This window comes from Muntiacus reevesi, chromosome 2 (genome assembly GCF_963930625.1).
Source record: "Muntiacus reevesi chromosome 2, mMunRee1.1, whole genome shotgun sequence".
In the NCBI taxonomy this organism is placed as follows: Eukaryota; Metazoa; Chordata; class Mammalia; order Artiodactyla; family Cervidae; genus Muntiacus; species Muntiacus reevesi.
Window position 1 is genome coordinate 72,240,108 of NC_089250.1, and position 10,337 is coordinate 72,250,444.

At 41.7% G+C, this 10,337-nt stretch overlaps 1 protein-coding gene across 1 annotated transcript; it reads right to left on the reverse strand.

The window, feature by feature from the left end:
* Positions 1–1,583: 1,583 nt before the first annotated feature.
* Positions 1,584–10,128, reverse strand: WFDC8 (WAP four-disulfide core domain 8). Its single transcript, XM_065919194.1, has 6 exons — positions 10,109–10,128; positions 9,781–9,890; positions 6,003–6,143; positions 4,541–4,708; positions 2,785–2,925; positions 1,584–1,723 (listed from the first exon to the last, which is right to left on the reverse strand). Exons 1-6 carry the CDS (start codon positions 10,126–10,128, stop codon positions 1,584–1,586), a joined length of 720 nt encoding a protein of 239 aa, XP_065775266.1.
* Between the last annotated feature and the right edge of the window lie 209 nt (positions 10,129–10,337).

The following is a 10,337-nucleotide window of genomic DNA, read 5'->3' on the forward strand; positions in this document are numbered from 1 at the left end:
AAAACTGATCAATTTTAGCAAAATAAACCAAAATTTACAGATGAGGTAGAAAGCCTGTACAAACTCTAGGATGAAGTATCAAAAAATAAGTAAAAATATACCATTATGATATTTACATATGTATGTATACATAACTGAATCACTGAAACTAACATTGTAAATCAATTACATACCTCAATTGAAAAAAATCCTATCTAACCTAAAATATATATAAGTACATATACTATTATAGAAAATAGGCAAGTTTCGCAAATAGTCTTCCATGCTGGTTTTCTGAGGTAATATGACTCAAATAGCAAAGGACACAAAAATCATAGGCCTAGTTTTTTCTTTTAACTATAGATATGGGAATTCTAAATAAACTATTTGCTAAAAGAATCAACAATGTATTAATTCAATTATACCTTGAACATGATTAAGGTCATTCTAGGAATATGAGGATGGTTCAACATATGAAAATTTGTGTAAGTTTTTTTGTCTTTCTTTTTTATTTTCTAAATTATGAAAATATGATAATGCATTTACAGGAGACTTGGAAAATACAGAACAAAGTTACATATAATTCCACTATAACAATTGTTTGTTTTAAGTAGATAAATTAAGATTTTTAGTTATGGTTTCAATATCAAACTCTTAGAAATTAATAGAATGAATGTACAGAGAAGTAGATGAAGATAGTAGACTTCTTCTAGTTGAAAAGCATTATGAACCAACTTGATGTAATTAAGATTTATGCAATTTTCACACAACAGTAGGATACAGATTCTATTTAAGTTCCCATAGACTATAAGGTAGGAGACACTGGAACATACCCAGAGGCAGAAGACCAGGTGCAGAAACTTCATGGTTTAAAGGTATTGAAAAAATTGTATAAGTTTTTATATCAACAAATTAAAAGAAAAAAAATAATTGCATCACTAGATGCTGAAAAAATATATGATAAAATTTAGCAGTAATTTTCAACAGCAGCTTTAAATGGATTAAAGAGGAAATGACCCAAGGGTAATAAAACCTACTTGTCCCAAACCCAACAACAAATGTCATTTTATACAGCCAGAGCCACTGACTTTAAAATAAAGAACTGGACAGGGCTAGAGCTTATTGAATTTATTCTCAACATTATTTCAGAGGTTCTATATAATATAAAAAGCCCCAAAATTTTTAAAAAGCAAGTCATGAAGTAGGAAAAAAAAAGAGTCAATTTTATCATCATTTTCAGATTATATGATTGTATATAAAATCAAAGTAACCCCAATAAATATTGTTATGCTTAATAAGGCCATTTGGCAAACTAGTCGGATGCAAGACAAAATTGATAGCTTTTTATCATACCGAAAGTGAAAGTCGCTCAGTCATGTCCAACTCTTTGCAACCCCATGGACTATACAGTCCATGGAATTCTCCAGGCCAGAATATTAAAGTGGGTAGCCTTTTCCTTCTCCAGGGGATCTTGCCAACCCAGGGATAGAACCCAGGTCTCCCAAGCTGCAGGCGGATTCTTAACCACATGAGCCACAAGGGAAGCCCTTTTATTATATGACTCATCAGGAATTACTTTGATGATAACATTTTAAACTTACTGTTCATTTCAGGGGTTCCAGGCACTTCAGTCCACAGCGTGAGCAGCACTTTGCTGTCAGTGGGCAGTCATCATCCAGCAGGCACCTGGGTCTGTCAATCGTGGTACACACTGGCGGCTTGTTGGGGCAGAAACCTGCTTTGACTTTATGAGGTAAAACAAGACACTTGACCTTGAAACACTTGACCATACTTTGAGATAAATTAGGGGAACCTTGGGAACCTTAAATAAGATTTTCCTCTAATTAAGTCTCTTACCCTCCCCCCTAGAGAAACAATAAGGTGGAATAGGTGGAGTGTTGACTTCTATTTGATAATTTTAATAATTATTTGAGGAGAATCAAAAAGTCTTGCCAAGAGGGAGGAAACATATGAGTACCTATGGCTGATTCATGTTAATGTTTGGCAGATATGCACACAATACTGTAAAGCAATTATCCTTCATTTAAAAATAAATAATTTTTTTAAATGGGCAGGAAAAAAAGTCTTGCTGTCTCTGATTTATAAAATCTGATAGGATTCCTAATTGACTCTACAAAATTAATAGATTTGGGTTATCTAATCCCAGAGTACCAGAAGTAGGAGTATTAGAGAACACCAAGAACTTCCTTGTTTTATAAACTGTAGATACTAAGGACCATATAGGGGGAATTGAGTTGCCTAAGGTCACACAGAAATCAAGCAGGAAAGTTGAAGTCAGTTGAAAAGCCTTTGACTCCTTCCACCATACCATGGTGTTCCTCAAAACACTGACAATTCCTGGGACAAGACCACAGCATCTTAGCTCTACATGGGGGAATGAACAGCATCTATAGAGGAAGAATTCGCTTCTAGTCAACAGCACTTTGCTACCCATCTTTTCCCCTGCACACTTTACATGAAGTTCTGTGCAGACATAGGATTTATCTGAATTATACCTATGAATGGTTATGAATTTTCTGTGAATAAGTGGATCCTGTCATCTTGTAGGACACTGAAGAATGAGACTTGAAATAAATACATTTTCGTTGAGAAATCTGAAGAGGGTTACCATGCAAGATTGGCTTGGAAGAATAGCACAACAGTTTCCCAAGGTCAAGAGAGCAACATGAGAGCCCTGGTTGGCCATTAAGTGAGGAAAATTTCCCAAAGGACCCCTGAGCTAAACTAAGGGGCATTCTCAGGGTTTGCCCAGTAGACCTTGGGAAGTACATCCCCAGTCCTTACCTGTCCAGGCCATGGCACAAGCAAAGCCACACATGGATTCACAACATTTTTCATTTAAGGGGCAGTCGTAGTCACTCTTACATGAAGCTGAACACTCCATACGGTTCTTAAAAGGGAAGAGCGGACACTGTCCTTCCTTGACTGCAACGAAAGCAGGTGTGAGTTCCTTCACACCCCATCCTCTCCCATCACCCTTCAAACAGCTTTTCCTTTTCTTCAAAACCAGTATCTCTTTCTGGGATGTGGTTCATTCTACCCTGTCCACAGGCACCTCTAGGAGGCTGTGGAGTGATGAAATGTCCCTCTGTATCAGGAGATGCAGTAGGAAGAGAGTTAAACTTGGTGTTTGAAGCCCCAAGGTAAAGTCCCCGTCCTGCCACTTAATAAACGATTTCGGTTTCCTTCTCTACAAGGTAGGATTAATTATGTGATATCCACACTAGTCCATGTGAGCTATTTTAGGGGACGTGCTTTACTTTGCAGGAGGAGTGACGTGATCTGACTCGAATTTTGAAAGAATCACTGTGGCTACTATGTTCGTAACAGACTTGTAAGAAGGGAAGGAGATCTATTAGGAGATCATTGCGATTAACCCACATGAGAAGATGGCACGTCAGGTTAGGGTGGCAGCTGTGGATGTGGTAAGAACTGATCAGATTCTGGATCTATTTTCCAGATAAGTCTAAAATGACTTCTTAACAAAGGATGTTGGTTGAGAAAGACAGACATCAAGGATGCATGTACTTGTCTCTGTTTGTCCTCATCTGATTGTACATTCCCTGACAGCAGGAAATGTTTTTTTCTCCTTGTCCTCATCATTCTCCTTCCTGCTCTCCTCCTCCTCCTCCTTAGTGAGCCCACGTAACCTTGTCAAATCTTTGTGTCCTTGATAATACATGATCCTGTCAACAATTCAATGAGGTACTATTCCAGTATTCCAATACTATTATTCCAGTATTACAAGGGGAGGAACTGAAACTCAAAGAGGTGAAGAAATTTGCAGTGAGAAAGACAGATTTGTAGCCAGTATTTTGATTCCTAAGCTCTGTATCACGCTGTCACCCAACATTACTGGTCATTGCACAAGAATTAATCCACAGACTTTACCTTTAGCCCACTCTGAAAGTGAAGGTCATGTCCACCTCTTTCTGACCCCATGAACTGTAGCCCCTGGGGCTCCTCAGTCCAAGGAATTCTCCAGGCAAGAATACTGGAGTAGGTTGCCATTCCCATCTCCAGCGGATCTTCCTGACCCGGGGATGGAATCTGGGTCCCCTGCACTGCAGGCAGATTCCTTACCATCTGAGCCACCAGGGACACCCGTGTCTTGCTCCACTCTTCACCTCCTCCCTGCTCCATCCCTATTTCATGGGATTCCAGAGCTGGCCTGTTTGTGCTTCATTCTTGGGTGAGTCTTTAGGTAATATTCAGCAGGTCAATGTCATGAGAAAATAACCTGTTTCCAAAGTGCTGGCCTGACTCTCAGGTTCCACTGGCCAAAGTTTACCAACAGTTGGTGTGCACTACCTCATTTTTTGGCACAACTCCATTAGGTAAAGACTACTATTATTTCCACTTTATAGACAGGAGAACTAAAACTCATGAAAGACACAAAATAAGGACTACCCAGCCAGTGAATGACACAGCAGAGATTTGAACCAAGGCAGTTTCACCCCAAAGCCTGAATCTGCAACTGGTATGGTATACTATTTCTCGTCAGGCTAGGCTCACAGATTGCCAAGGGTATGAGCCTTACCAACTGATGAGCAAGCCTTCATGCAGTCCTCCTTCTTGGAGAAGCTGTTGGCATTCCCAAGGCAGCCTCCATAAAAAAAGGGTTTGCATACACGCTGTTTGGTGTTAAAATACCACTGCTTGACTGTCTTCTTGCAGAGTCCTTTGTCTAAGGGTAACAAGCAGGGTTCTGAGACAGGAGACAGAGAGGGAAGAACATAAGGGTAGCAAAAAAGGAAGGGCTTAGGCCCTCAGCTTTTGTTAGTTCAAGGTGTTATTGTCCAAGTTATAGAAAGAGCCATGATCAATAAAAGTTCTGGTCCTAGCTCTATATGGTCACTCTTTAACATCTCTGAGCATTCTTCCTACGTTGCAAAGGAGGTCACAAAGAGCTTATAAGAAAGATTCAGAGCTGATCTTACTTCTTCACTGCTTTGAGTTTTGAGAGGGAAAGACTTGTTCAAGAACTATATCCAAACTGCCTATCAAAGCATCTGGCACATAGGAAGAATGAGGTACTGAGACAGAAAAAGAGCAGTCCCTCTCTGTCTGGAAATTGATCTGATGCTCACAGCTAAGCCATATTGTTCTCTTGTTGGACATGATCCCACAGGACACCCACATCAAACAAAGTTACTCTGAGGTGATAGAGTGGGACCAAAAAAAAAAAAAAAAAAAAGATCACTGTGAAACCTACAAAATACCAAACACCTATGAGTGATGTATGTTTCTCTACCAATTACAGCTTTATCCTCATTCTAGTCTTCCCACTCTATTGAAGAGATTTACCAGGATAATTACACAACTTCCCCCACTTTCTGACAGCACCCAATCTAGGGTGAATTCCCACTTCCTTAGATCTTCCCCCAAATTCCCCAATCAAAGCCTTAATCCTATAGTAGATACTTCCTAACAGCTTCTTCTTGAGAAACCTCAAATTGTCTGTGGTGAACTTTCTCCCTCACTGCAGCAAGTAATTAGCTCAACTTGTTCAACTACAGGTCTGTTCCTGGTGGCCTTTAACCAAAGGGCATTGATACTACTTATTTGTTGAATGAATGAATGAATGAATCTATACAAAATGCACAGTTCCTTATTATTAGTTACTTTGAATTACCGGAAAACCTCCTCGAAGGGCAAAGAATCAGAAAACAACTCCACCCGCTGAACTGACTGAGGCTGATACTTGCCACAGTGCCAACAATAGTTTCTTGACACATAGTGAACAAGCAGCAAGCATTAGTTACTGGAAGTGATTGGATGTTGGACCAAAGAAGAGTAACTTCAAGAGCATCAGTTGATGTCCACCATGCCTAGACTCATTGTTTGTGCTTGAGGGTTGGGAGTCTCATTAGAAAAGGCAAAAAGCTTGAACCCTGGCCTCCCTATCCCAATGTTCAAGGGAATTATTCCAACATGTCTTGACAGGGTAGGAAGTAGGACACCTCACAAGACACCGTTGCTCTCAGCCTGGATGGCACTACCTTCATATGGATCCATGCACTTCTTCCCACAGGCAAAAGAGCAGCACTTGAGGTGTTCATCACAATTGAAATCTGTTTTGCATAAGTCTGGGGCTTTAGAATTACAGGTGATCCTTTCTTGGAGGCACGCTCCTGGCTTCTCTGTAAGAAAGAAATGTCCAAATTCACATCTTTTGAGAGTTTCAGCTCTTATTGGCCCATGGAAAAAAGTGGATAGTGAGACTCTTTAAGTCCTATACTCTACCTTCAATTCTTAGCTGTCACTCTGCTTGTATTCAGGGTCTGCCTCTCACCACTCTTCACACATTTAGATAGATCTGAATCAGGAATTTGTGTCCAGGTAGAACCAAAGGGGAAGCACCTTTCAAAATCTGTAAGTCTGTCTCTGTTTCATGACTAAATTCATTACATTATTTTTAATTAGAATCTACATATAAGCAAAATCACATCTGTCTTTCTCTGACTTACTTCACGTAGCATGATCATCTCTAGGTCTATCCATGTTGCCACAAACGGCATTATTTCAGTCTTTTTATGACTGAGTAATAATAATACATATACATATATCACATTTTCTTTATCCATTCAGATTCCAGGGCAGGGGGTTTTATAGGGATCAAGACCCTAGTCTTAAATTCAGGATCTCCTTTCTCCTCTTAAAACCAATTAAATTAATGCCTCCTGTATCTTAGTTGATAAGGGAAGTTAATTAGTGAGAAGTGGTGGAAATACCATGGACATAGGAGTCAGGAGCCCTGATTTTGGTTCCTAACTCCTTGTGAATTCAAGACCAATCTGAGTTCCACTATATGACTCTGCAGCTATCTCTAAGGGGGAAGAAATGGTGAAGTGGAAGAATCACTATAAATAAGACAACTCTGGCTTAGATGCTTGACTCTACACAACAGCTAAATAATCTTGGGGGAAATGTCTTCCTTTGTCTGAGTTATAAATTTCCCATCTATGAAAGGAAAATTACAATCTCTACGTTATAGGCTGTTCAGAAGGATTAAGATAGCAGAGTAGGAAAACTCTGAGCTCACCTCCTCCCATGGGCACACCAAAATTACAACTCTTCATGGAGCAACTCTGCATGAGAAAGACCAGAAGACTAACAGAAAAGATCATCTACAATGAAAGATACAAAGAAGGAACCACAACAAGATGGGTCGGAGGGACAGAGATGTCTACTCAAGACCTATACCCCAGGTGGGCAACCCACAAACAGAAGGATAATTACAATTTGCAGAGATTATCACCAGGAAGTGAGGGGATCTGAGTCCCACATTGGGCTCCCCAACACAGGAGTCCTATACTAGCAAGACAAGACCCAGAATGCTTGACTTCAAAGGCCAGTGGGGCTTACTTTCAGGAGAAGCAGAGGGCTGTGAAAAACATTCCACTGTTGAAGGGCACACACAAAATCTCACCTGCTCTGGGACCCAGGGCAGAAGCAGTGATTTGAAAGGAGGCAAGGTCAGAACCCCCTGCTGATTGTAGAGAGCCTCCCAGAGAGGCAAGGAGCAACTAGAGTTCAGCCCAATCTGTTAAGTCTTTTAAAAAGGAGGTTTTTTCCTGATTGGTAGAGAAGAGGTCAGAGGTATCCGAAGTATAAGAGGAATCTGGCCTGCTGTTTGTAGCTTTGAAGATGGAAGAGGCTAATTGTCTAGGAATGAGGGTGGCTGCTAAAAGTTGACAACCAGTAAAGAAACTTCAGTGCTAAACAGTTGCCAGGAATGATTCTGCTAACAACCAATGAGATGAGAAGAGACCCTTGAGTCCCATATAAGAATGGAAGCCTTGATGGACACCTTGATTTCAGTCTGGTGAGAACCTGAGCAGAGAACCACCACACTCCATGCCAGACTTCCAACGTACAGGTAATTTGTTAGGCAGCAAGATAACTGATAAAATATTTATTGTGGCTCCATGTCTCAAAACTGAGCATCTCTCTGGTGGAATCTGACCAGAGAGACATGACTCTTTTGAATACTACTGAATCTTGGAATTACAGAAGTTTAGAATTAGAAAAAACATATTTATCATTGATATCAACTTCCTAATCTAATAGGTTAAAATAAGAAAGAGAGAGGTCACATAGAATAATATAGTGAATTGGGGACAGATCTGGGACTTCCAATCCATGGCTTTTTCCAGAAGACCCAGTTCTTTGGTGAGGACTGGCCACTGAGACTTCTAGTGCTTTCCAAATATATTTCTTGCCCTTCATATTACCCTTTTTAAAAAGATTTATTTATTTATTATTTTCTTGGCCAAGCCTCAAAGCATGTGGCATCTCAGCTGCCCTAACAGGGATCGAACCTGTGCCCCCTGCATCAGAAGTGCAGAGTCTTAACCACTGGACCACCAGGGATATCCCCCTTTCATGGTATCCTTAATGCACTCTCCAAGGATGGCCTGAGGCCAAGAAAAGAAGATGGTATCAGCCCTCTCCCGTTATTCTTTCACTCACACTTCCCAGGAGATCACATCCATTCCCACAACCCCAACTGTGGTTCCTATAGCTCCTAGACCTAGCCTCTCTTCCAAGCTAAGACACTTTATATCCAACAGCCTGAGGAAAACACCATTTGGGCATCTAATAAACACCTCTGTTCCAACATGTTTAAGATGGAACTAATCACTTACACATGGAATCTAAAATCTGGCACAAATGAACTTATCTACAAAACAGAAACAGACTTATAGGCATAGACAACAGACCCGTAGTTGCTAAGGAAGAGAAGGAAAAGAAGGAGATGGACTGGGAGTTTGGGGTTAGTAAATGCAAACTATTACATTTAGAGTGGATAAACAACAAAATCCTAACATATAGCATGGGGAACTATATTCAATACCCTGGAATAAACCATAATAGAAAAGAATATTAAAAAGAATGTATATATGTGTGTATATATATATGAGTCATCTTTCTGTACAGCAGAGATCGGCACAACTTTGTAAATCAACTAAACTTCAGTTTAAAGAACAATAAGAAGACAAAATGGAACTAGCATCTCCCCATGTCCAAACAGCACCTTCTCTCTGTGTCCGTCTTGATATTTGGCCTCAGCCCCCTAATCTGTTAGTAGAATCCTGAGATTCAGTTCCCTCACTCGCCATCACCCCCAGCATCCTACCAGTCATGGACTTGGGTCAGTTCAACTTCCTAAATCCCATCTGTTCTCCCTCTTTGCTCCACTTCCTCAGGTCAGCACCTGACCTCCCGCGTGCGCTTTATGTACTCAGTCACCAAGCCACGTCCAACACTTTGCGACCCCGTGGACTATAGCCTGCCAGACTCCTCTGCCCATGGGATTTTCCAGGCAAGAAAACTGAAGTGGACTGCCATTTCCTATTCCAGGGCATCTTCCCAACCCAGGGATTGAACCTGTGTCTCTTGCACTTCCTGCTTTGGGAGGTGGATTCTTCACCACTCTCGCTACTAGGGAAGCCCAACCTTCTCCCATCTCCCCCTTCAACTACTGCACCAGCCTCCTCATCCATCTTCTGCCCTCAGAGTCCTGTCTAGCAACTGACAAGTTTTCAAAAATTAAACTTGGAAAAGACATGTGTCAGGAAAAGTCGGGGAGTAATTTGGGGGGAAGCAGGTGAGGGAAGGATTTAAAGGGCTCAGGACTAAGCAGGTGAGTAAGGCTAGTTATCTGAAGCCACCATCGCAGCGGCCTCCTCTGACACAAGTCCTTCCCTCGTGTCTAATCCTCAGTCCCCAAGATTGCCTTCTAAAGAAGAGCAGCCGCAGCTTTTCCGAACCCACTTTTGGCTCTGTAGTTTGGTGAGGCAGATGTCTGCTCCAAAGAGAGGAAGAGAAGCAGCAGGAGGGCGACATTCCTCCAGGAGAAGATGGAGCTGTGGGGAGGAAGATGCCTGTGGAAGGGGAAGAGAAGAGGGCAGGGATCAGGCACAAGCCAGAGAGACGCGAGCATCTGCAGATGAACCTTGGAGCTGATCCACCAATTCCCTTAGTTCACAGAGGAGAAAGCCAAGGTGCGTCACGTGAGGTCAGTCACATGGCAAGCAGGGCAGGTCGCTCAGCCCCAACACCCTCCCAGGGGCCCCACGCTCTGATGGGGGCTGTACATTACCTACCCAGACACTTGCCCATCGTATTGCTCCCAGGTGAGAGGCCACACATGAGTGATCACAGGGATCTGTCTGGAACGCAAAGTTGATTTGCCCACAGTCAGTCCTGGGGCAACCCCAGACACCAGTGAGAATCTTTTCTTTGCTCCACTGAACAAGAAACTGATGATGGTATGAGATTTGCAGGGAGGCCTGGGCATATCCCACTGGGTTTTAGTGCCCCAAGAGCCA